Source organism: Xyrauchen texanus, chromosome 18 (assembly GCF_025860055.1).
Source record: "Xyrauchen texanus isolate HMW12.3.18 chromosome 18, RBS_HiC_50CHRs, whole genome shotgun sequence".
In the NCBI taxonomy this organism is placed as follows: Eukaryota; Metazoa; Chordata; class Actinopteri; order Cypriniformes; family Catostomidae; genus Xyrauchen; species Xyrauchen texanus.
In genome coordinates, this window is record NC_068293.1 from 34,883,871 (window position 1) to 34,911,231 (window position 27,361).

General features: G+C 41.9%; 1 protein-coding gene across 14 annotated transcripts in view; it reads left to right on the forward strand.

Moving 5' to 3' along the window:
- LOC127658531 (microtubule-associated protein 2-like) overlaps positions 1 to 27,361 on the forward strand; it is a 148,782-nt gene that overhangs the window by 113,915 nt on the left and 7,506 nt on the right. For 6 of the 14 annotated variants that reach the window (XM_052147849.1, XM_052147857.1, XM_052147852.1 and 3 more), the window contains 9 exons: positions 1,310 to 1,606; positions 2,849 to 5,641; positions 5,889 to 6,089; positions 6,854 to 6,991; positions 8,105 to 8,157; positions 14,471 to 14,653; positions 14,857 to 15,001; positions 17,751 to 17,807; positions 18,853 to 19,151. In XM_052147849.1, coding sequence (XP_052003809.1) covers positions 1,310 to 1,606; positions 2,849 to 5,641; positions 5,889 to 6,089; positions 6,854 to 6,991; positions 8,105 to 8,157; positions 14,471 to 14,653; positions 14,857 to 15,001; positions 17,751 to 17,807; positions 18,853 to 19,151 — 4,166 coding nt within the window. The remainder of the gene's footprint in view (positions 1 to 1,309; positions 1,607 to 2,848; positions 5,642 to 5,888; positions 6,090 to 6,853; positions 6,992 to 8,104; positions 8,158 to 14,470; positions 14,654 to 14,856; positions 15,002 to 17,750; positions 17,808 to 18,852; positions 19,152 to 27,361) is intronic. The other 8 variants (XM_052147859.1, XM_052147860.1, XM_052147861.1 and 5 more) reach the window with 4 other exon arrangements.

The window sequence follows — 27,361 nt, forward strand, 5'->3', positions numbered from 1 at the left end:
ACAGGCTACTGTGGCCCCAAAAGTATCTTTGGACACTTTAACCACACTTACAAGTGATTTTATTGCATGAAATAATATCAAACCAAATTATATTTTTTAAAGCAAATATACCACCTTTAAGCAAAGTGTTATGGACGGGTCTAGGGTGAAGCCGCAACAAAGCTTAAACATCGAAATGTCTTCAATACCAGACAGAAATGCAAACTCTTTATAAGGTTTATTTTAAAAAGTTTGGTAGCACAGATCTCTTCATGAGGATTCAAGTCCAAAATAATACTGATGCACAGTATTTCATACACAGAACGTATGATAGTCCTAATTGTAAAGAGTACATCAATATGAAAACAAAATAAAATCCCGGACATTTTTCAGGTCCAAGAAATCGGATATTTCCGGGAAAAAGATGACAGCGTGACGCAGTACAGCAGTCAAGGACGTTCGTCTAGCACGTGTTTACATAGGAAAACAATGAAAAACAAAGCAGACACACACACATACATGCATTTCAGTGTGAACGACCCCTAACTCATCAGCGAAACAAGTTTGGAAGACCTGTATATTTTTTCATAAATTACAAACCGAACCCAAAGTCCTACCCAGGGCCCCCAGGCCCCCCTCCCATGGTGGTTAAAAATGCTACTGGCTACCATTTCGTCAGACATTATACCTGTAGAAGTTTGGCTTAAATGCAATAAAGAAGACTATAAGTTATAATATGACAAAAAAAAAATATGTTTTTAGTTGCACTACACTGCTACTTTCTGAAAAAAGTAATTTGGTACTGTAAAAGCTACACTGTTTTAAAAGCAGTTGAGCAACTGGCAAGCTACTGAAAAATGTAATTAAGTTAGTAGTGTCGCTACTTGTAGTTAGCTACTTTCAAACCACTATATGTGACCACTATACCTCTGTATTCTTTTTATCTCATTGTTTTCACTTTAGATTGCTAATACTGTAGATATCAAAAGTCTTAAGTGAGCACAGTATTTGTTGTGTTAGATTTACATTGCATTCGTTTGAAATAGCAGTAAATATTGAGGCTGCTAAAGAAGAAACGCTTGCTTGCTTTAATTAAAATCTTGTTTGATGGAGTGTTTAACTGCATGACTGTCTTACGTATTCACCCTTATCTACCATCATTTCATCTGAAGGTCAGAGACAACTCCTCCCTAAGCATACTGCAAAACTGTCATTAGAGATGTCCTCCTAACTGATAGAGCTGAAAGTGTCCCACCTTTTTCTTCCCCAGTAACCCAAGTCTGTGTTGTCTATAGTCTTGATGTTTCCACTTGTCTCCCTCTTTATGAAGAAGAGGAGACCATAGAGAGTCTCTCAGCTGCGGAGGAGGAAGAGGAGGAGACTTCAGAAGCTGCAGCAACAGCAGCAGCTCTAGAGGAACAGGATGAGGAGGAGGAGTGGAGTGGGGATGACCCTGAGAAGGAACCCCCATTTGAGCTCCTAGAGCGGGCAGAGGTCATTGGCGAGACCCAAGCTCTGCCCGGCCTGCAGGCTGAGGCTGAGCTTCACACACAGGCAGCTACTGCTGCCAACGAGGCCCCTAATGGGAGAGCTGAGGAGGCAGGGGGGCAAGAAAGCCCTGCAGAAGGTGTGTCCATCCTTCTCAAGACCTGCATGTTTTCTCTCTCCCTTTACAAATAAGCAAAGCGAAAGCATTGTGAGAGCTTTCTAAGGGAATGTTGCTCAAATATCACCTCTATCTGCTGATGCTGCAAGGCAACACAGGCTTGATGGTGACCAGCTTCTGTGGCTAGAGCTGTGTGTGTCTGTCATTCTCTTAATTTTGCTCTTCTTTCTTCTTAAATGCTTTTTCCAGAAACCGCCATCTGCTAGCTACAGTATCTTATGAATCTTTTCTAAACCTTACTACTGCTTATTTCTTAATTGATGCTACTGCTGCCAGGTCTACCTCTTCCATAAATTGTCATCCATTGCTCAGTGTATTTTATTTGCCAGCTACATTGCCAGTTTATTGTTGATTTTTGTTGCATGCTCCAAATAAAACATGTGTGAGTTTATGTGTGGAATTCAGTGAGAATCCTCCATTTCTGTGAATCAGTGTGTTCTGATTTGTTTTCAAATACATTTGGGTTTGAAAAGGGAAAGCTTCTGGTTTGAGTTACATTTTTATTTGTATTTTTCCTTGTTTTTTCCTCCTAAAAATCATTTTCATTTCATCTAGTTTTCTTGGTAATGTGAATTGTCTTTGTTTTCAAATGCTTTTCATTATTTAAAATGCAAATAAATCTGTGAATAACTAAAAACGAATTTGTCTCATAGTGGCATTGTAAGACTAAGTAAATTTATTATTATGATCAGCCAAATTATATACTGTAAATTATACATAATTAGTCCCTGACAACCAGCTTCCAATCAAACAGTGCAGCCCACACATTTGTTGTGAAACCTGACAAACCACTATTAAATTATCTAATGAAAAGCTTAATGTTGATAACATTTTGCACATTTTCCATAATCACTGAATATTTATCTGGCAGGCATCTTTAGATCAACAACTCAATTTTGCTGCTGGCGCACTGACGTCAGTTAAGTGTTCGGACCACTTCTTTGGACATTTCATCCTCATTTTCTGGACCTCATCCTCCCAACAGTAAATGTTCTGGGTCTGCATTATGGTCCTCTCATACCATGACATCAATCCATCACTGATTTGGTATGTGTTTTTCATCTCGGCTGCTGCTTTTTGAAAATGGAAGTTCATACGACCAAAGAGCTTTGCCTGTTTGTGTGGTGGTTGGCCTGGCAAACGCGTGTACTGTGAATTATTAATGATGAATTACAATGCAAACTACTTAAGATTTGCTTTCAGCTGTGAAGATGGAAGCTGAGAGGCCAGAGAGTGAGAGGACAGATCCCATTGGCATGGACTTCACAGAATCTTCAATGCAACTAGATGATCCCCCGTCTTACCAAAGCCTTGCCAGAGACATAGATATACCAGAAAGCCCCTTTGATCGAACATGCCCCATGCAGGATTTTGAAGTGCCTCCAAGTGGCCAGAGTCACGCCAAAGAACCTTGTGAGTCTTCAACTCAAAAGCCTGATGGACAAAGTGTTGTTGTGGTTCAACCTTCAACTGAAACACATGACTCTATCAATATACATGAGGTAAAATCAGGGCAGGAACAAGACAAAAAAATAAAAATAGCTGCCACAGCAAAACCTGATAAAAAAGAAGGGGACGTGAAGGACAAATCTGGAATGTCTGCTTATTTTGAGACCACTACAATTAAGACAGATGCTAACAGGTCTCAAGGGGAAGGGTATTATGAGCTGAGTGTTACATCAGAAGAGCAAAAGGACTCTGTTGGTAACCTACCACTTCCTGAAATAAGCTACAGCATTCTGGCTCAAACACACTCTTTGGAAGCCATGACAGATCTAAAAGATACAGCAGAAACACTGAAGACCACATCACCTGTAGACAGAAAAGATGATTGTAGGCTATCTCCTGGAAAACTGGCTCTAGAGCAAAGAAGTTACTCTTTGAATATCACCATTGGGGCAATGGATCACGGTGAAACCCAAGGACATCCCAGAAACCTTTCTCCATTAGCCACTGACATCATTTCTCACACCAGTGGGAGCCTTGATGAATCTGATGATTACCTTCCTGTCACCACTCCTTCAGTGGAAAAGATCCTGCAATTTCCACCTCTGATCCTTGAGACTGCTTCCTCTGCCACAGCTCAATCATCTACACCTCCCCCGGTGACACTTAGTGATGTAAAGACAAGTCCACAGGCAGAGTCTCCAGAATCACCTGTCCCTGCTAAGTTCTATTACAAAAATGGCACTGTCATGGCCCCAGACCTGCCTGAAATGCTGGACCTGGCAGGCACCCGATCAAGGCTGACATCAGAAAACACAGACCCAGAGATTATGAGGAGAAAGTCCGTCCCTATAGACATGTCTTCTCTTGTGTGTGATTCTTTAGCACATTTGTTCAAAGGTGATCAGAGTCAGATGGCTGCAAAGAGAGAGATACAAATGGAGGAGCATGGATATTGTGTCTTTAGTGAATATTCTGGTCCTATGCCATCTCCTGCAGATGTGCACAGTCCAATGGATTCTTCTCCTCACATATTCAACACTGTGATAGAAGAGAAGGACACTGGTTCTGTTACAGGTGGACAGGAGTGCATATTGACTGAGGATCTGAAAACAACGGAGGTTGTTGCACCACAGGCAAAACTAGATGAAGAAAATTACAGAGAGGAAGATTCCTTTGAAAGAGAAAGTACAGCTGAGACTAAAAAAGGTGAGTTTGATCTTTTATCAGGAGACCTCAAGAGTGAAACTTTACCTGACAATGAGAAAGGACAGTTAGACATACAAGCCGAAACCTTTATCACACCGAAGGTGACTGTTACCCTAGACGATGCAAAGCCTGATCTTGATGCAGGTGCTAAACTTGCAGCTGAAACAGAAGCTGAAATAGCAGACTATGAGAGACAAATACGCAAATTGGAGATGGAGGACCGGCCTTTGAGTGTAGAGGAGGAAAGAGAGCTCCAGGAGCTCAGAGAGAAGGTGAAGAATAAACCAGACCTTGTGCACCAAGAAGCTTATGAGGAGGTGGACGCAGAAGATGCGTACCAGCTCACTGGAGCTGCAAAGGACAGGATTGCAAGGCCCATTAGGCCATCACCAGCATCTTCAGTAGAAAGTGGCACAGATGAGGAGATGTTGACAAGACCAAAATCACCAGCAGAGAAAGAGGCTCTTAAAACAGACCCTAATAGATTATCTCCCGTTGGATCTTTTGAGAAATATTTTAGAGAGGAGAGACCTTCTGAGCAGGAGGTAAAACAGAAAAATAAAAGTTTTGAGGAGAAAGATAAAACTGTGGACAAGAAAACTCTGCCAGCTCCATCAAAGAAGGAAGAGGCTCATTGTCCCACCATAGTACCTCAAGGAGTAGAGGAGGAGATGGAGAAAAATAAAGCTGAGGAGGAGAAGCCTCAACCAGCTCCTTCAAAAGCAGAAGAGGCTTCTTGTGCCACCAGAGTATCTCAAGGATTAGAGGAGGGGGTAGAGCTTGCTGAGGAGCCTGAGGAGATCATGCCAGAATCAAAACCAGCTCTGATTCCAAATCTGGAGGAGAAGCCAGTGGCAGATAAAGCCAAACCAGCTGAGGTTGCAGTTGAAATGGAGGAGGTTAAAATAGTAGAGAAAGAAGAAGTGGAAGAAGATGAAGCTTTGGAAGGGGCCAAGGCAGCAGAGGACAACTTTGAGCCTCGAGCTGCAATTGAGTCTGTAGTAACAGTAAAAGATGACTTTATTACAGTGGTGCAGACCATTGATAAGCGGGAATTCTCTGGACACAGTGTACGCTTCTCTGCCCCCTCTGAAGAGGAACCTCCACAACTCCTCCAAAAAGAGGAAGAAGAGGATATGGAAATAGTACAAAAGGTAGATATGGAGGCTGCACGCTTGGGGGAAGCCCTAGATGTCCCAAAACCTGTTGAACCTCCAGTATGTCCAGTTAAGGAGATAGAAGTACAAGAGAGTGAGGCCCCGACTCAAAGCTATGATGACTATAAAGACGAAACTACCATTGATGACTCCATCTTAGACAGTTCCTGGGTGGACACTCAAGGTGCTATTTTAATATCTATTTTGCATGAAATGAGCTCAGTAAATCACAACAATTTTCAGAAGTATCTAAGTCAACTTGATATCTATGTTTTAGGTTTAATTAAGTTGAAATACAGTTTGTCACACAATACTTTTTGTTAATTTATCAATACACTGTCCATGAAGGTCCATGCATGATTTTAGAGTAGATACGTGATCACAGGCTGGTAAAGCAGTTGCTTGCCTGTTTCACATCCTGTGCTCTGCAGATGATGATAAGAGCATGGCCACAGAGAAAATTGAACCTCTGCCCAAAGTGATGAGCCCTGTTAAGAAACCACCTGCAGAAAAAACAGTCAAACAGAGGACTAAAGGTGGCAGAACCAAAGGACGAATTACTACCCCTGAACGCAAACCTGTTCGCAAGGAGCCCCTACCCATCCATAAGGAAGAGCTGAAGAAGAAAAAAGGTTCTGTTGCTGGATTGAATTTTTTTTTTAATGATTTCTTTATTTTTCTTTATTTAAAAAATAAACCTTTTGCATGGTTTTCAACAGGATAAACTTTTAAAACTTAATGTTTATTTAACTTTGCTTAGTCATCATGTATATTATCATGTTTGAAACTTTATTAAAATGTGGTAATCTTTTATACTTTTTTTTAAGAGACAACACAAGACAAGATTTAAAGAGATACTCCACCCAAAAAAATAAAATCTCACTGTAAACCGTTTTTCCAAACCCACATGATTTGCATTCTTTGGCAGAATGCAAAAAGAGATGTTTGGAAGAATATTAGGGATTGACAGCCTCAGTTTCTATTTACTTTCATTCATCCATACAATTAAAGCGAATGGTGACTGAAGCTGTAATTCTCCCTAACATCTGCTTTTGTGTGCCACAAAATAAAGTCATTGGCGTTTGAAACTACATTAGGGTGAATAATGACAGAACTTTTATGTTTGGGTCAGCTGTACATTCAATTTGTGACAAAACTGTGAAAGTACATGCAATTTTACATACAATTAAAAAATGGAATATTTGAGCATTTTACATGCATCACATCACATTATCTCTCACTCTTTGCAAGTAAAAGTGTTGTTCAGTATGTGAATGTTAAATCAGGCATTTAGTAGATGATTTGAGGTGAGTGACTACAGAATATCATGTCACCCATTGTCCTGAATTTTACTGCTGTTGTGCCTGTGTTTTGACTCTGTGTCTTACTCTTGTAGCTGTGATTAAGAAGGCTGAGCTCACAAAAAAATCTGATATTCAGACGTGCTCTCCTTCCCGTAAGAGTGTTTTAAAGACTACCATAAGGCACCCTAGACCAACCCAACACCATGCGTGTGTTAAGCGGAAACCCACAGGTGATCTTTGTCACGAGGATTTTGTGCAATGTGGCTGGCAAACATGGGCATTGGCATGCCATTTTAAGAGTGATGCTTGTCTATCTTTTTGTGTGTGTGTGTGTGTGTGTGTGTGTGTTATTTTTAATAACAGGTTGTGTTGTATAAGTTTTGCACTCAAGCTGTATTTGTAATGAGGCTTACTTATGATTTATTCCATGTTTATATGTTTATATTATCATTATTTTTATTTTCTCATAGCTTGACCTTTTGTTTTGTTGTCTGCATGTATTCTTCCATTTCCATGCCAATACACCCTTGGTTTCTTTTCAATGCAGTGCTTAATATTGAATATTGTGAAATGTGGTGCATCCTTTCATTGTATGCTTGAGTATTGTATTGTAATTGTGTGGGTTAATTTTAAAGGATGTCCTTCTGACCTAAATATGTTAGACAATTTATGAGGTGCAGAACACAGTAATCACTATTTCCTCTCCTTTTTAAATGTTACTAATCTGTTATATCCTACATTCAGGGACCAATTGCACTGGTTGCCAGGCAACTGGTGGTTTGATTTATGTTCTGGGCTGTTGGTTTAGAGAAATGGCCTCCATCTATCCAGAGGAGAGGAACTTACTTCCACTGTTAGCTTTCTGGGAATTGTACTTGATTTTATTGTAGACATTGTATGCATTGTTGAAATGCCCCAGTTAGACTTTCCTAAAAAGTATCTTATGCATTTCAGTTTTTTGCATTTACAAATTCTGTGACAAGTAGGTTCAGAGCAGGGCTTTCAAGAAGCTTAATAATATATAAAGTTGTGGGTAATGATCAATTCCATATTTGGCCATACATAACACAATTACAACAGTGCAGTACTTTCTATGCTGTGCCTCGTGCATTTAGAAATATAAAAAAATATTGGTAATGTGTTTTAAACATGTTAAAGGATGTTTTTTTGTTGTTGTTTTTTTTGCCTGTCCACAAAAAAACTATAGTTTTTTGCTTGTCCACAATAATTGTTTAATATTTTGTTTTTATTAGAAAGAATATAGCCCAGCACTCATGTCCGCAATATGTATTTATTCCTTTTTATGCCCCTTTCTATTTCTCTCTTTCTCTTTTTCTCTGCAGTTTCTGCGGATGGGCGACTGCCGTTCAGTGTGGCTAGGCACTCTAGAGATCGGGTATCCATAAGTTTACATTTACATTTGATTTTACTCTTAGAAATATAAAATCGTTTGGTTACGTATGTAACCTCCGTTCCCCGAGGGAGGGAACGACACGTTGTGTCTTTCCTCCACCATGTCGCTGAACCGAACCACTGTTGTGGCTGAATGAACTCCCGTATTTGCCCCGCTTAAATACTCGTATGTCCGGGGGCGGGGTATGCAAATACTGACTGCTAACTCCCATTGGCCCTTTTCAATAAGATCAGAGGTGAATATCGGCGCTCAAGAGAGACCCCTAGTGTCGCTTCTCCGACACAACGTGTCGTTCCCTCCCTCGGGGAACGGAGGTTACATACGTAACCAAACGTTCCCCTTCTGTCGCTCTCTCCATGTTGTGTCGGAGAAGCGACACTAGGGGACCCATTCCAATCTTGCCATGCGCTGAACCTTGTACGTGGACTGCCGATACAGAGGCGGGCAGGGATTTCATCCAGTGCCACGCATCGTCTGTACCTGGCTGCACGTACCCTTCCCCAATGCCCCATAAGAACATCGAGTCCTTCTAGTTACCCTGGGAGGGAACAAGGTGATGTTTGCCAACATGGGAGCGGGCCAGCCTGGCTGGGCCTCTTTTCTCTCTATGTTTCTCGCATAGAGCAATCACGGCCGGGGCCCTTACACGCATATAGGGAAGGGGTCTTACCCAGACCCTGCGGAGACCACACCTGCCCTTTTTCTTGGGGAGGAAAAGTGGTAGAACACGTCACACGGCCGTCTTAGGGCTCGTGTGGAAAGTATGGTGCGGTGGTAGATCCAGCCTTGAAAGGGGGAGTTGCTACAGCACGGCGACCGAGGCAGCTGTAACTGCCTAAGGGAGACACGGGAGTCCGCTCGTAAGGGGACAGAACCGTGGAATTACACACAGGGGAGTCCGAACAGGAGGCCTTCTTATTTTACCTGTGGAGCCCCTATACCAGTATGGGGTGGCCATCAGGGTACCCGCAGTGGCTTGGGTCGGCGAGTTCCTCCAGCTGAACCGCGGACCTGGAGGGCTGGGGAGGAATCGACCAGGGGCCCGACTTCGGAGTGGAGCGCCCTGGGAAGAAGGCGTACTACTTTAACTTGGCGTCAGGAAAAGGAGCTGAAGCAAGCGATCCACCCGGCGGTCGGTCTACGTGTTACCGAGTTCTACGGGCTCGGACCTGAGAAAACACGAGGCGCTAACCGACTCAACGCGGAGGTTGTAAAACCTCGCGAAGGTGTTGGGTGTTGCCCAACCCGTGGCTCTACAGATGTCTGCTAGGGATGTGCCATTGGCCAGTGCCCACGAGGACGCAACACCCCTTGTTGAGTGAGCTCGGACCCGTAAGGGTAGGGGCACGGCCTGGGTGTGATAAGCCAGTGTGATGGCATCGACAACCCAGTGGGCGAGCCTCTGTTTGGAGACGGCATTCCCTTTCTGCCGTCCCACAAAGCAGACAAAGAGCTGCTCAGAGCGTCTGGTGCTCTGTGTGCGGTCCAGGTAAATGCGCAGGGCGCGCACTGGACACAGCAATGAAAGGGCTGGGTCTGCCTCCTCCCAGGGCAGCGCTTGCAGGTTCACTACCTGATCTCGGAATAGTGTGGTAGGAACCACACTGATAGCGCGTCCGCTACGACGTTGAGCTTGCCGGGGATGTGAGTGGCACGACTTGAGTCGCTGCTGGCTCCATAGGAGGAGACGGCGGGCGAGTTGTGACATGTGGCGGGAGCGTACGCCGCCTTGGCGATTTATATGCGCCACCACCGTGGTGCTGTCCGATCTCACGAGGACATGTTTGTCCCGAACTAACGGGAGGAACTTCCTGAGAGCAAGAAGGGCGGTCAGCAACTCCAGGCAATTGATGTGCCAGCGCAGCGGGGCCCCTTTCCAATGGCCCGCTGCTGCGTGCTCCGCTGAACACGGCACCCCACCCGGACCGGAGGCGTCGGTTGTGACCAGGGCGGCGTCAGGACACCTGCTGCAGGGGCACTCCTGCCCGTAAAAAGCAGAGGTCTGTCCAGGGTCGGAGTGTTTTGAGGCAGGCGGGGGTGATCCTTACCCGATGCGTGCCGCGGTGCCATGCTTGTCTCGGGACTCGAGTCTGGAGCCAGTGCTGGAGTGGTCTCATATGCATCAACCCCAGCGGCGACCGCCGTGGAGGACGCCATATGCCCCAGGAGCCTCTGGAAAAGTTTTAGAGGGACCACTGTGCCTGGCTTGAAGGAAGCGAGGCAGTCCAGCACCGACTGAGCACGCTCGCTCGTGAGACGTGCTGTCATTGAGACTGAGTCTAACTCCAACCCGAGAAAGAGATGCTCTGAACGGAGTGAGCTTGCTCTTTTCCCAGTTGACCTGAAGCCCCAAGCGGCTGAGGTGCGGAGCACCTGGTCTCTGTGTGTGCATAGTAACTCTCGAGAGTGTGCTAGGATGAGCCAGTCGTCGAGGTAGTTGAGAATCGCGGATGCTGGCTACTCGTAGCGGGGCAAGGGCCGCCTCTGCGACTTTCGTGAAGACGCGAGGGACAGAGACAGGCGAAGGGGAGGACTTTGTACTGAAACGCCTGGCCGTCGAGCGCGAACCGTAGGAAGGGTCGGTGTCGTGGCAGAATTGAGGCGTGGAAGTACTGCGTCCTTCAGGTCCACCGCTGCGAACCAATCTAGATGCTGAGCGCCAGCCAGAATATTTCTCTGCGTAAGCATTTTGAACGGGAGTTTTAACAAGGCCCGATTGAAAACTTCGCAAGTCCAGGATTGGTACGTAAGCCGCCGCCTTTCTTGGGTACAATGAAGTAAGGGCTGTAGAAACCCTTCCTCATTTCGGTTGGAGGGGCGGGCTCTACCGCGCCCTTGGCTAAGAGGGTCGCGATTTCCGTCGCGCAGGGAACTGCGTGCTCGCCGTGTACTGCGGAAAGCAGGCGCCCTGAAGGAGGCGGGAGCGGGCAAACTGAATTGCGTAACCGAGTCGAATGGTCGGTGCAGCCATCGTGATGCGTTGGGAAGCGAAAGCCATGCTTCCCAGCTCTGCGCTAGGGGCACCAAAGGGACGAGTATTTTGGGCGTACCGGCGGGGCCTCGCAGCGAGGCGGAACAGGTAATGCAGCGTCGGGCGGCCGTTGCGGCCTGAGGCTGAGGTGCTGAGAATAGACTCAAAGCACTTACCTTGCTCCGGCGCCCGGCAGGGCGGGTTCTTGACTGAGGAGGAGGTCTGATGTTGGCGTCCTCTGGACTCGTCTGAACCGGCCGGCCGGGGGACAGTCGTGGGCAGGTGGAAGGTGGGATTGCGGCGTCCGGTGTGCCGGGACTGTTGTGATCTGAAAGCACATTGCCGTGAAGCGGCATTTGTGGGCCAGGTGACCCAGAGGCAAAGGAAATAGCTCTTTTATTGAGAATGTGGGTACCACAGCCCCGTCAGGGGTGTGGCAAATGAAAAACAAAGGATTCTCCTCCGGCCCTCCACCGGGGGCGGAGCGGTCTTACCACCTCGGAGCTAGCGTCTTCGGCTCTGGGTCGGCTGTCTCAGGAGCGCTTGGGAGCCTTCGGGTCCTGGAGGGGTTACGTGAGACAGGGGCGTGCACCGCCTGCGTGAGTGCTTGACGCTGGGGCTGAGAGCTGGGCCCGGGTTGAGGCGGAGCAGGAGCTGGTTTCCTCGCAGGGGGCGCCCTCGGCGAGCAGGCGGGGCAGGGCCCGTGGCGGCAGGTCTGCGGCGGGGCATGATGTCGCGAAATGGCCTCCGTCTGCTTCTTCACCGCGGAGAACTGTTGGGCGAAGTCCACGGCGGTGTCACCGAAAAGGCCAATCTGGGAGACAGGTGCGTCCAGGAAGCGGTTTTTGTCAGCCTCACGCATCTCGACCAGGTTGAGCCAAAGATGGCGTTCCTGGACCACTAGGGTGGCCATCGTCTGTCCGAGTGCCTGCGCTGTGGCCTTCGTCAGCTCTCAGGGCGAGGTCGGTCAGCTGGCGCAGTTCCTGCAGCACATCAGGATCAGGTCCACCCCGTGCATGTTTCTGAGAGCTTTGGCCTGGTGGACTTGCAGGAGGGCCATCGCATGCAGAGGCGGAGGCAGCGCGTCCAGCCGTAGTGTAGGCCTTGGCGTTAAGCAAGGATGTTGTCCTACAGGGCTTGGATGGGAGTGCGGGCGACCCCACCAGGAGGTAGGGCTACCGGGGCATAGATGGTGCGCAACTGCCCTATCAACCTGGGGAATCGCGTCGTACCGTGGCGCTCTCCGCCGTCGAGGGTGGAGAGTGGAGCGGGTGGCACCTAGACGGCGGAGGCGGGGCTCTCCGCGTGAGCGTCAGCTCATCATGCACCTCCGGGAAGAAAGGGACCGGGGGATCGCGAGGCCGCGAGCGGCGGTGCCCCAGGAACCAATCATCCAACCGAGAAGGCTGTGGGGAGGATGGAGGGTTCCAGTCCAACCCCACGCTCAAGGCGGCCCGGGCAAGCATATCCGGACATCTGGCGCCGGCCTCAGCCTGGGCCTGCTGGCCCGAGCGGCAGTCCAGGGAGTCCTCGGCATCAGACACCGCACTCTCCGATGCAGCGGCGAGCTCATCTGCTTCGGACTCGGGAGGATAGACAGCCGGGCCGTGAGGCGAGCCGCTATCGCCGCTGGCGTGGGCCGGAGACCAGCGGCGTGTCGGGAGCGGGAGGTTCGCGGGGGCTACCGGCGAAACTGCACCGCTGCCGCCCCAAATCGCCCCAGCGCCAACCGCACCGTCCTTAATCCCGTGGGAAGAAGGAGCAATGCGGGGTGCAGCTGGGGTGGCTTGCTTTCTGTTGAAAGCGAGCCGCGACCGCTAACGTGGTCATGGTCATGTTCTCGCAGTGAGAACATGAACCATCCACAAGCGCCGCCTCGGTGTGATCGCGGCCTAAACACACGAGACAGCGCCTGTGGCCGTCTGAAGCAGAGAGCACTCTACCGCATCCAGGAAAGACACAGGGGCGGAAAGGCATCTTGAAAAAGACGCGTCCTTAAAAGGACGTTCAACGCCGCTGTGTTTGCTCTTTTAGAGAAAATTACTCTTTTAGTAAAAACTCTTTTAATACACAGTGTGTGTGTGTACGTGTCTGCGCGTCTGCGCTGTCGAAGCGCTCAGGGGCAACAATGCACGGCGTGCACTGAGAAGGAGAAAGCCGCTGTTGTGCGCCGTCAAGATCCAACAGCATGCAGATCGTCAGAGGAAAACAGGAACGTTTAAGTGGCGTGTAACTCGCAGCAAACTGCAGACAGACCATCGGCTCCGAAGACATTTTCTGAATGAACTCCCGTATTTGCCCCGCTTAAATACCCGTATGTCCGGGGGCGGGGTATGCAAATACTGACTGCCAACTCCCATTGGCCCTTTTCAATAAGATCAGAGGTGAATATCGGCGCTCAAGAGAGACCCCTAGTGTCGCTTCTCCGACACAACGTGGAGAGAGCGACAGAAGGGGAAATAAAGTTTCCTGTTCAAGCGTGAAACGAGCTGATTAGTAGGTTTTCAAAAGATCTATTCATCTAGTGGAGTCTGCATACTTGTAGACACAAATAATGCCTAATTCCCTAATAATAGGCCTAATAGTAAACAGACATACCTAAATGAGAAGGAGCTGTATTTGGAGTCTGTTTATGCAGTTCCTTTGTCTTCTCTCTTTGCATTGTCTGTACATCCTATCTCATCTTTATTATGTTTATTTTACAAGTTCACTTGGTTTATTACCATATTTATTTTAACCTTAAATTAATAATTTACCCCACAATTACAGTAATGACATTATTTTCCCTCATGTTGTTGTTGCAATCCTACATTGTTTTTTTTTTTTTGTTTAACACACATGTGAATTTTGTGAAGCTCTTTTGAAAGATTTTTCAAAAAAGTATCATTTTGTGTACCATGGAAAAAATATCTGCATATGTGGTTGAACATGAAGATGAGTAAATAATGACAGAATTTTTACTTTTGCATGAACTATCCCTTTAAAGATTTCTGTGTCCCCTCAAACAGTTCCATGGTCCATGTATTAACACTATATAAAATAATAATAATGAGAATAATAATGAGGGGAAAAAAAAACTAAACATGTTGTCCTTTTTTACTTGCATTTACTTTTTTGATAAATACCCTTGAATCTCCAAATCTGTGATAAAATGGAAGATTAGCATTTTGTTTGGTTAAATGGTCGGCATCATGCAGAATTTCCTATCATTTTCTGCTTATGTTTTTGGTTTCCTCATAATGTTTTACACATTTTTGTGTTTTTGTTTTCTTCCTTGTGCATAAACCACTCACCTTTCCATTTGACATCATCCTCTCATCATAGACCTCCAACCCTACAACACTAACAAAGATCCCATGCACCTCTAAAATGCGGGCAGCGGCCTTGGTGCCAGTCCGGCCAAACTCTGCCAACTATAAAAAGAGCCCATTGGTTGAGACAGATCTTTATGAGCTCCGCCCTTCTTCAGCGGGCACACAAGAATCACTAAACATACATGTAGTGAAGGTAAGCAGGGAGCAGATAGTCAGAGTAATTTTTTCTCAGCTCAAGATGAAAAACTAATCTAGAACTTTCCATTGTGACATAAAAATAACCAAATTACCGTTGCATCGAAAGCAAAACAAGTTATCGTAATTACAGAAATTCCCACAGTTGAATGCATCATAAGTTTACCATAATTCTGACAGGTTTAACGACTTTGTTCTTAGGATGCTGGTTCTCGGAGCCCGGAAAAGAGGTCATCCCTGCCACGGCCAGCATCCATCCTTACTCGCCGTTCACACACAGCTGAGCATGAGGAGAGTTCAACCTCCATAACCAGCTCTGGGTCCACAGCACCACGCAGGCCCACATGTAAGAGCCACTCTCTCGATTTCCCTTTCTCTCCCCCTCTAGATGGATGGACAGTATTATCGTATATTATGATATGTGTAATTTTATGTCGTGGTAATGGAATAGTTCACAATTGATTATTTTTGCTGGTACTTCAATGAAAAATTATTTATGTATTAAATAACCATTTAGTAAAGCCTAATAATATAATCCTTTGAATTACATTGAATTTAATTAACAAATATTTATTTGTTAATTATTTTCTTTTTAATTTGAAACTTGATTGACGTAAACCAGAAGATGTTTATTCATATATGCAGACACCTTCAGCTGCAAAAACACCTTCATTATGTAACACTTGAGATTAAAACAAAGGAATTAATTTAATAAAACATATAGCATTTGATGAGCCATGCCCGAATCTGTAAAATAGACCATATATGCACACCTGTGATTGCACATCTATTTTTTATTTTTGGTTTGAAACGTTCGGTTTTGGCCTCAGCTTCTCCTTTAAACTTCATTGTAAATGCCCACTGTTCTGATTGGCTAACATCGTGCAGCTCCTCAAAATTCATCCATATATGAAACTAAATTGGAAGAGAATAAGCAAGCTCTCAACAACATTCTAAAACTAATTTCAGGGTTAACACATAACGCACATCCAACACATTGCATCCAAATATATATATTAAAATGTTCACTCAAGCACATCAGCACTATAACTATCAAACAGTCATGATATATTAAATATTCATGAATGAAACTGTTTAATCATGATTTTGCAGTGTTTTAACTGCTCCATTCTTCAATAACATTTCCTTTGCGACGCTTGAATCATATTTCAACTGGTTTTGAAGCAGTCCACACTGATATTCACACATGCACAGTCCATAGCACAGTGAAAGATGATGCTCACACAGTGGCAAATTCTCAGGGCATGCAAAGCCTTCTCTGCTGGCCTAACATGTCTAATAAATAAATATTTTTTCATCCTTTCATTCTCATTCATCTTTTTGCCCATTTATTTTCCAATCGCTTTCCACTCCTAATTCATCTAAAAATGGAGAGCAAACAACAAATAGTTTATCCAGTCCGAATTTATTCCTTGATCCTTAAAAGTGAAGCCTGGCGACTGGTTTACAAATCGCATGGCCAAAGCCGAGCGCTTCCAAAGCAGCATGAATGTCTGAGCTCCACCCCGTTAAGCCTTCTGAATTTCTACAGAATCCCTCAAATGTTCAAGTTAAAAGGAATCTAAAGTCAGATTGTCAGATTCATCATCCAATCAGATAGATTTTTTTGTTCTTGATGGGTGTGGTCTTTAGAATATGTCAGAGTCAAGGCCTTCTAGCTGGCCTTGAGTGACACAATCACACTTTAAGTGATGTACGTAATTTGAACACGAAGAGTGCGAGATCTTTCTGATGAGTCAGCTGTCATCACTGCCGCTATCACCATTGGGAAAGAGATCCTTATGTATTTAAAAACCTGAGCTGTAAACAGGAAAGGAGGGCTGCTTTTCACTTCAAGTAAATTGGTAAGTGCTTTTTGCATTGCTATAGCAACATCAGGAGTTTTCAAAATGTAAATTAGGCTGGCTGGAGCGTTCAGTGTCAGTTTAATTTTGAAAAGTAACCATGTACTCTTACGAAACAAAAATTATTGCAAGCAACATTTAGATCGCAAATATTATTAGATAGCTTTTTCCTGGAATTAGGCTTTTGTGCGTGGAATTGTTAAAAAAATACATCTGTATTATTATTTGGCTGCGATGTAATGTATGATGTCCACAGGCATAGGGAGTCTTATTAATTGTGAAACAGTGTTTTCAAAATGGCATTTATGGCCAAGACTTAAAATGCACGGGCCGCCACTGTGCTTACACATAGGTGCACTGAGGCACAGATCACCAGAAATACATCCAAACAGTCAAAGACATCCAGCTAGTGCTTGTTTACATACACCAACAATTAAAAATCATGCAGATCGTCGCAAGAACAGCAAGATGTGGAGTAGCTGAATGAAACTGGATGGCATCTATGTTTCTGAGTTGTAACTTGACACCGCATTTTATAAAAGCGAAGTGATATGCATGAAAACTGCCAAAGCGTCTGTGTAATGCATTTTATATGCACAAAAAAACTTTTAAATAGTCCAGATGACACATGTTGTGGGGGGTGTAAATACAACTGAGCAATGTCTCATGACGTCACAAATACACAGTTTTCAATATTAGATGTTTCAGAAAGGTGGGAACTATAAATGCTCTTTTTAGACTGGGGAGGAAGTTTTGAGTTCTGAAATTTACATTGTGTTTTATAGTACAGTTACCTTTATAATGTCTAAATATCAAGGAAATTTAGATTTGCCATTTCATGAAACCTTTAACAATTTAATTCAGCTTTCAGACCTAACAAGTTCTTCCTTATCTTGGGTCCTGCTGTGTCCAACACACTCATTTATAAATGACATCTATAACTCCTGCCTACTTATAGCCTAGCAAACATATCTATGGTTGTATGAATGCTATAGCAAAATGGACACATTTCCACCTTTGCAGGGTATGTACTGTCATACTGGCAATCTCTATCTATGTTTCTGTTTCTTTCCTCCCTTTTTCCATTTTCACCCCAATCAGGTGTATTTTCAATATACAGGAAATGGGATATCGAATCTGTTACATTTTTATTTCAGTCTATGCAAGCTCTCATTAACTATTGATTCACAGCCCTCTCTCCCTTCTCCTTTCCGCCCCTTTATTGTGTAGCATTCCGTACTGAAGTCAAAGCTGAGCACAGGACAGGCAGGTCTGCTAGCATGACAGGTATAGAGTATGAGTCCACACTATTTCACTCCATACCCAATTTATTCTCATCTTCCATACCTGGTGACTTCAGCGAGGATACAATCAGCATGAGCATACAGTGCCAAAAAAATTGTATTCAACCATATTGCACATCATTTGGAACCATGAACTTTTGCCACTCATCTGTATAGGTTCTCTATCACAAGTATAAGGATGGTAAAAAATGTCATAGGCACTGCTATATATTATATTACCATTGTGCCCATCATACATTATGCCATAATTTTTAATTTTGCTTGTATGAGCACCTTTCTTTGATATGTTAATGTCCATTAAATCAGTTTTTATACATTTAAATTACAATTTTTGTCAATGTTTTTGTCAATGGTTTTGCAATTTGTCAAAATTGTATTTTGATGTGAGAGAATGTATGTAAACTGAAATGCAAGTCATCCTCACATACAGTGGGGTCCAGAAGTCTGAGAACATTAGTGAAATTCTTTTATTTAGCATTTTCTAATTTAATATTAATAAAAAAAATTCAATGAAAAAAATATTTATTTAAGCATAACCATTTGAGTGAAAAGTTGGAATAAAAAATGACATTGTTATTATTTGTTTATTTAATTTTTTACATATAAACGCTTACTATTTGGTATGTCCCCCTTTTGCTTCAATGACAGCATTGTCTCCATAAGTTTGTACAAAACCTGATGATCCATGTTATCCCAGCATGATCTGAGAATGTTTCAAATAGCATCTTGTGTGCTTCAATGGAAGAAAGGAAATCTGACCTGAAGTTAACATGGTCAATGCCAGTTTGATTAGTAACCTAGAAATAGTGCAGAATTTTAAATATTTCCTCTTCATTTTAAGTTAGAACTTTACTTCGTTGTAAGATATTTTAAAAAATTCTAAAACCTAATTTTCCAGGTTAATTAAGAAAAATTACAATTTTTAATGTGACCTCAGACTTTTGGATCTCACTGTATGTTTGGCTATGTTGTGCTGTTCTTTTGTTGTGGTTAATTCCTTCCATTCAACCTGAAATTTTGTTTTGAAGGCACAGCCCGCAGTGGCACCTCCACACCTCGCACACCCGGCTCCACGGCCATCACCCCTGGTACCCCTCCCAGCTACTCCTGCCGTACCCCGGGTACACCTCGCACTCCAGGCACCCCCAAATCTCTCAGCCTGCTGTCCCAGGAGAAGAAAGTGGCCATCATCCGCACACCTCCAAAATCCCCTGCGACAACACCCAAACAGCTGCGCATCCTTAACCAGCCGCTGCCTGACCTCAAGAACGTCAAATCCAAGATCGGCTCCATTGACAACATCAAGTACCAGCCCAAGGGAGGGCAGGCAAGTCTAAATGCTTACAATTCCATCTGATTTCACCCTGCATCCTCAAATGCTGCTAGGCACTATTCTGGCTCTCGTGGGCACACTGTCCTCTGTAGTGTCTTTCACTGTGGTCAGTGTGTCTTGCATTTATCACTTTTGCCTTGTGTCTGCATGCTCAAATTCAACATATGCATGCTAATGGATTCAAAGTTTTTAGGCAGATTCACTTGTTTTGGATTGACTTAAACCTTTCTCAATTGGAAGGTAATATGGAATGCTGTGGTATTTTTTGGTCTTTTTATCTCCCATAGGGGAATGGTAGAGACACTGTTGTATTGGAGAGAATGGTTTTGGAATTATATAATTTTATACTACATAAAAAGGAGAAAATTCACATATACAGGCTATATTGTCCACAGTGATCTGGAATTCTTAGGGGCTTTAGGGGTTTTTATTATTTCGAAACATTTAAAACTCAGAAAATGTATGCGGTAAAATGGAAAAGATTCCATTACTTTTTGTTAACTCATTTGTCCAAAGATTTCTCTTTGGAACATTCCCAAGTCATGCCGGGATAACATGGATCATCAGGTTACGCACAAACTTTTAAGTTCAATGCCAGCTCGAGTGCATGCTCTCATTATAGCAAATAATAGCCTAAGCAATTCTGAAATCAATTTTTAATTCAAATTAAAAGTTTTCACCCAAATTGTCATGCTGATTTGTTATAAAAACAATATTCAGTTATTTATAATATAAATATATTACATATATACACAAGTGGAAATTTGAACCCCACATATACACACAGTTTACACACATGCACCAGTGTATTTGTCCTCTCATATCATATGTCAAAAGCACACTGGCCTTGTAGGAGGTTTGTTTTCCATGATGAATAGACTGCCGGAGCGATGCAGGCTGGCCATGATGTAAACACCCCTGTGATTTTGGGTCATCTCTTGCAAGCTTGCAGTAATGACTGGAGTGTAGGCTGTGTGTTGGAGTGACATGTTTATGTCTGGCTTGTGGCAGAGTGCAGTAGTGCATAGAAAAGAATCTCATCAGCCAGCGGAAAGGAGTGCAGAGGAACGGGAGGGATTCTGAAGTTACTGCACACTGCGGACTGGGTTCGGGACACTGCAGTGATAAAATGAAAGGAAGGATGTTAAGTGACATTGGAACAAATAAGCTGCTGCATCTCGTGTGTCTTAGGGGCTTCTTCAGTTTGCCAGTTTCTATTACTGAGAATCGGATTTAGAGATGGAATGTTTCATTTTAAAGGGGTAATTTCATGAAAACAATTTTTTTTTTACTTTTACATTCATAGTATTGTCTGTTATAAAACATAAGGGCTTCAGTAAAGATACAGAATAGAAAGTCTTTGCAATACAAAAATAAGGGTAGGACTAGAGTTTATCCATCAGGAACTGATTGGATCATGAAAAGTACATACCCGAGATGGAGGGATTTGTGACATCAGCTGAAAGTAGTTTTTATAAAATATTACACAGATCTTTTTTTGCATTTGGAATGGGGTCACTTTTGATTTCATGAGAAGTAAGAGTTACTTTAAAGGTGCAGCAGTAGCAAAAACAGCCTGTTTAACTAATTTGAAAGCTCAAAGAGTAAATAGATAATGGTCAATTTATGACCAGTTCCGTGGTTTTTGGTGAAAGGAACCTTGCCTAACATTATAAGTGGGCCTCACGAAAACAGAAGTGCTGAAAATTGTGTAGTATACTGTATGGAACAGTTAAAGGAACAGTTCACCCAGAGATGAAAATTCTGACATAATTTACTCATTCTCATGTCATTTCAAACCCATATTACTTGCTTTCTTTTTCGAAAAACAAAAGAATATATTTTAAAGAATGTTGCAATCGCTAATTTCCATACAATAGCAGTTGACAGTGATTCTTAAGTTGTTCAATGATTTGATGATTTCATTTTTATGACATTTTTGGGTGCTTTTTAAGCTTTAAAGTGAGTCACTATCAACTACTGTTGTAAGAAAATCAGTGATTATGACATTCTTTAAAATATATAATTTTGTGTTCGAACAGAAAACAGTGATAGAATTTTCATTTTTGTGTTTTTAAGAAATTACTAATGAGACATAAAGGTTTTAAAGGAGACATAAAAATGTAAATTCTCTCATCATTTACTCACTCTTATGCCATCCAGATGTGTATGACTTTCTTTCATGTGTATGACTTTCTCAAATGAAGGTTTTTAGAAGAATTAATCAGTTCTTTTGGTCCATACAATGCATGAATGGGTACCAAAATTTTTACGCTCCAAAAAAGCACATATTAAAAGTAATCCATACGACTCTAGTGTTTTAATCCATATTTTCAGAAGCAATATAATAGGTGTGGGTGAGAAACAGATCAATATTTAAGTACATTTTTCACTTTCAATTCTCCTCCCTGCTCAGTCAGTCTCCACTTTAACTTTCAAATTCTTATTGTTGTGTTTTTGGTTATTTACATTCTTCATTCTACATTGCCACCTACTGTGCAGGGAGAATAATAAAAAAAAAGGACTTTAATATTGATCTGTATCTCACCCACACCTATCATATCACTTCTGAATATATTGATTTAATAACTGGAGTTGTATGAATTACTTTTATGCTGCCTTTATGTACTTTTTGGAGTGTCAAACTTTTGGCACCCATTCACTTGCATTGTATGGACCCTCAGAGCTGAAATATTCTTCTAAAAATCATAATTTGTATTCTGCAGAAGAAAGAATGTCATACACATCTGGGATGGCATGAGGGTGAGTAAATGATGAATTTGAACTTTTGTGTGAACTATCCTTTTAATAGCACCAATACAATTTCATAATTTCAAAGTTTGTCACTAGTTTAACAAGTCTGAGTCTGGTAGGCTTTACAGTGATGAATCATAGGTGAACTTTGTTGAACTTGCATATTTGAAGAGTTCTCTCCTAGTAGAAGTGCACTCAAAGGGCATTGAAGGTTCAGTTTGGGGTGATTAGTACACCCTGAAAGAGGCCTGTTGTATAATCAATGCCACAGCCTCATTCTGTCTGGACCCAAATGCTCTCTCACCCCTGGATGACAGCGGGTGTCTCTCCAACATAGTGACTCACAGAAAAGGTCTAAGACACAGTGACAGAAGCCACAATCTCTTAGGGTTGAATGACCGGGCATGTGCCATGGCCACTGCCACTCTGTGTTTGCCCAAGGGTGAAACTATGTAAGAGTGCTGTGCCTGTATGTGCCTTAATAACATAATATGTCCACTGAGGTTCACTGAAGCGGTTGTGGAATGTCTGAAAACGCTGAAGTGTCTAATATAGAGGGAACTGTGTGCATGTTTAAGGATGTCTGAGGAATTTCTTAGAGTACTGTAATGTGTGCTGTGGATTTATAGGTTTTAACCCATGTTTTAAGGTAATAAGGTGTGTGTGGACAATGGGGTGTTTGCAGTAGAGAATTAATAAGTTAAAAGAAAGATTGTTTTAGTGTAAAAGCTGCAGTGTAACAGGCAACTGGACAAAAATCTCCTTCTTATACATCGTCATCCATGATTGTATTATTTTAGTAACTTTTAAAAGGAATATTCTGGGATCAATACAAGTTAAGCTCAACCGACAGCATTTGTGGCATAATGTTGATTACCATAAAAAAATATTTCAATTTGTCCCCTTAAACTGTGGTGACAGTAAGACAATGGAAGTGAATGGGACAAATCCATAAACATAAAAGTACACACTGTTTAAAAAGTATAGGCACAAGAAGTTAACATTTCACATGTTAACATGATTTTAGTGTCATAAAATTGCTTAGTGACGTGGATCTGTGTGATATGAGCCTGATGCGATCATCTGTGTTCTGCAACTGCTTTCGGGACCTTGAATAACTTACAACGTGCAAGTAAGGGCAGCCGGTGGACTTTCTGGTGCCCTCCTAGGGTAAGATGGTACCCCCCTAGGGAGTTGGTACCCTACACAGACTGTGTAGTCTGCTTATAGGGAGTGGCCGTATTGCGCATATTATTTATGTCTTGTGGCTAAACTTTCAAAACAGTAAGTATTTAAACATTAAAAAACTGGCCCCCTTTTACTTCCTCACTGGAACCTAGATTTTTGCTTTTTTTAAAGAATAGGAGGGACCAGTGAAAATACATTTTTGTGGCAATAAATATTATGCTACAAATGCTGTTGATTTAGCTTAACTTGTATTGATCCCGGAATATTCCTTTAACTTCCAGTGTAGCCTATATTTTGGCAAGCCCAGATCATTATATACCTAAACTTTATGTATTTATTTTGAAATGCAAACAACAATGGTAAAAAATTGGCATGACAGAAAATTTACAGACTTGACTGTCAAAAAAATCTCTTTTTATGATGTTTGTGCTGTTTCAATAAATAATCTTATTTGACTTGGGAGGATTTTAAGTTTTGAGTTACTTTAAAGTACTTTAAAATATATTCATAGCACAATTAACTCTTCAATCCCAAAAACTTAAGGAAACATTTTTTCCTCATAATACAGTATGACCTCTTAAACATTCTGTATTGGTCTATATAATTAATATTTACTGTAAAATCAATGTTCTGCACATGTTTCAAGGCATTTACAACACTTCTCTAACAATTTCACAAAAGTCTATGTTGATTTTACCACATGTGACTATGAGACAGTTTGAAGAGTGGATGTGAAATATGGAGAGTTAAGAACGTTCATGACTCCAGTATCTCTTGAGACCAAACACAGATGCTCACTCTGGCTCCAATGCAGCTGTCTCCCCCTGAAGGGTCTTCATCTGTTCAGTTTTCTCCATCATCTCCTATGCATCAGATTAATGTGCACCTCATTCAGGTTTGCTGCATTCCCACCATCCAGTAGTCTCACAATAGACTGGTGTGTGTGTGTGTGTGTGTGTGTGTGTGTGTGTGTGTGTGTGTGTGTGTGTGTGTGTGTGTGTGTGTGTGTGAGAGAGAGATAGATAGATAGAGAGAGAGAGAGAGAGAGAGAGAGAGAGAGTGTTTTCAGGAGATTTTTGTAACATACACTACAGTTGTTCACTTTGACCTCCTTTCTAATCAAGTCCAGGTCCATATCCCTGTACCCTTATAAATGAACTTGGTCTCACAGAACAGCTGAGCTCAGTGAAAAGCATGCTATCACAACTGCAAGGAAGGCCGATCAACTGCTATTGAGATAGAAAGGAATGCCTGGTTGATGCTCGGCTACATTGAGCATGTTGATACAGGTTGCATTCATGAGATGTGGTGTGCCATTATATTCCAAAAGTCGATCTTTTGTGGCATTGTTGAGTTTTTGTCTAACCCATCCTGAATACTGACGGTTTCACCCATGCACGGCCATCAATTGTTTGCTTGTGCGTGTGCATGAATGTATGTGTTCCATCTTCATTAAAAGAGGCACATATCTTTGTATTTTTCTAGATTCAAATTTTAAACAAGAAGCTGGACTTCAGTCACGTACAGTCAAAGTGTGGATCCAAGGATAATCTGAAGCATTCGCCCCGTGGAGGCAATGTATGTACTGCTCCCTCTCTCCCTATGCCTGTATATCTCGCCAAATCTTCCAAAAGCCAAAAGACCTCCACCGGCAAGTTTTATGCTGTGATTGAAGTCATTTTTATGACATTATTTAATACCTACGTTTGCTTCATGTGGTTTTCATTTTTGGATCTGAGGTCATACTTACAGCATGTACTGGTTCCGGACATTTAGACCAGTAATTTCTGGATTCTCTACTGCACTGGATGCTCAAAGCTACAGAGAATCAATACCTTTACAAAAATAATGCCTACCTTGGCACAGAATCAAACATATACACTTGGGCAACCTTCCATGCACACATAAGCATCAGATATTTTACACACAGGCTAAAATGCAAAACTGAAGTCCCTTCTTGTTGTTCATCTTGTGAAAATATATACAACCCCACATGTATATATTTAAAGACTGTAAAGCAGGCGTTTGATTTTACCTATCAACACATGCGTCTTGACCGTATGGAATATTGTATACCATTGTTTTCAATTTATGTGCCATTAAGAGTCAAATTTACTTTTGAGAATAAACAAAATGGCAGTTTAAATTAGGTTAACCTATGTGAATGATTTTTATGATTATTCACATGCTGAAACATCTTTGCTCAACATACATGGAGCTGTATTGTGGATTACTTGTTGTCAACATTTGCGGCTTCTCTTCTTTACGTTTCAAGCTGTTTTTTCTCTCTGATGGTTTTTTCTGTCTCTCTTTCTGTCTCTGATCCAAAACCTAGTTAGCTGCCTTGTTGTCTGCTGCCTACATAGGCAGCTGCCTTGTAAGGCAGCATTCTAACTGAAATGGAACTTCATAAGTAAACGATCTGGAATGCTTTTTATGGGCAACAACATGCATCATGCTAGTTTTCCTCCCACAAAGTAGAGTAAGACTTGATGCATGCTAAAATGCAAAAACATTCGAGTACCACCAGCTTATTACAAGTCCATCAAGAATTACAAAAAGTAGTACAACTTTATTAGACCTAATTTTTACTAATAGAAAAGATCGAATCACAATGACAAGTATGATGGGTTTATCAGACCACAATTTGATACGGTGAGAAAATAAATGAAACAACGTTTACAACGACATCAAAATCAAAATAGAGTCAGGTTTGGGATACTGAAATCCAAATTACCACAGTTTGAAAGAGAGATGACTAATGCTGATTGGGGTAATGTCTTGCATATAAATTATGGGAATTTATTTGCAAGACTTTAACTGAAATAGTGACTAAATTGTTTGATAAACACTACAATTTTGAAATGCTCCAGAAAAAGGAAATAATTACCATTGCTAAATAGTGATATCTGTAATCTTATAAAAAAACAAGATAGTGCTTTAAAAACTGCATTATCTTCTAAATTAAGTACAGATACCTTAATTTATATAAGTCTTAGAAATAAAGTAGTACAAGAACTGCGTAGTTCAAAAGTATCATATTACACTCAGTTTATAGAGGACACTAATGGACAAAGTTAAATTGTCTGGAAACAATTGAATAATTTAACAAATAAAACCCTTTAATAATCAGATAATCATAGAACTGCAAATAAAGGGAGAGATTGTTAGTGACAAATCCACTATTGTGCACTAATTGAATACATATTTTAGATGCTCAGCAGAAGAATTGGATACAAATTTTACACTAATATTGTCAAAAGATATGAGTGAGGAAGAATTACCAAACCCCTTTTGTATTATGAAAACTGACAAAAGGAAAATAAGTGAAATCATAAAGAAGCTATCAAAATCTACATCAGGAGATATTTACAACTTGGATATTAATTTTATGATTGACAGCTCCATTATCTCACTTAATAAACTTATCAAATAGGGAAAGCATATTCCTAGAAAATTAGTAAAAAAAAAAAAAAGAAAAAAGAAAGCTATTAATACTTTTTAAATCTGGCAATTCCAATTTGGTCTCAAATTATCATCCAGTCTCCTGTCATGTGTAAGGTCTTGGAGAAGGTAGTGGCAAAACAATTAATAAATCACTTAAAGAGTAATGATGTCCTTCACCCACAACAGTTCGGTTTTAGGCCCCAGCACTCTATGGATTCTGCAAACTGTTATTTGTTGGAAAATGTAAGATGTTCTTTAGATCAGGGGCATATTGTTTGAGCAGTTGTTATTGACCTGAAAAAGGAATTCAACACTGTTAACCACGATATTCTTTTGTCTAAATTAACTGCTTTTAATTTTAGTAAACAAACTTAAGAGTGGTTTGCCGCTTACCTACAATAAATAGAGCAATGTGTGATAATTGAGCAGGAAAAATTATATTTTATTAACAATAAATTAGGAATACCCCAAGGTTCAATTTTAAGTCCATTGCTGTTTAGTTTATTTATAAATGATTTGCCAAGTTGCTGCCCAGATATTAAGTGTCAGCTTAATGCTGAAGACACCGACTTTTTATCAGCTAAGGCACCAGTAAAGGCTGCTGAGATTTTAAATGCCAACTTGAAGGGGATATCTCAGTAGCTCTAAAATAACCACCTCACTTTGAATGTCATAAAAACTGTTTCTATGTGTTTCTCTAATAGAAAACAAAAAGGAACATTGAAAATTAAGATACTAAATAAATAAATAGAAGATGTAAAGTTCTTCAGTATTATTTTAGATTCTGAACTCACATTTTATAGACACGTAAAGAA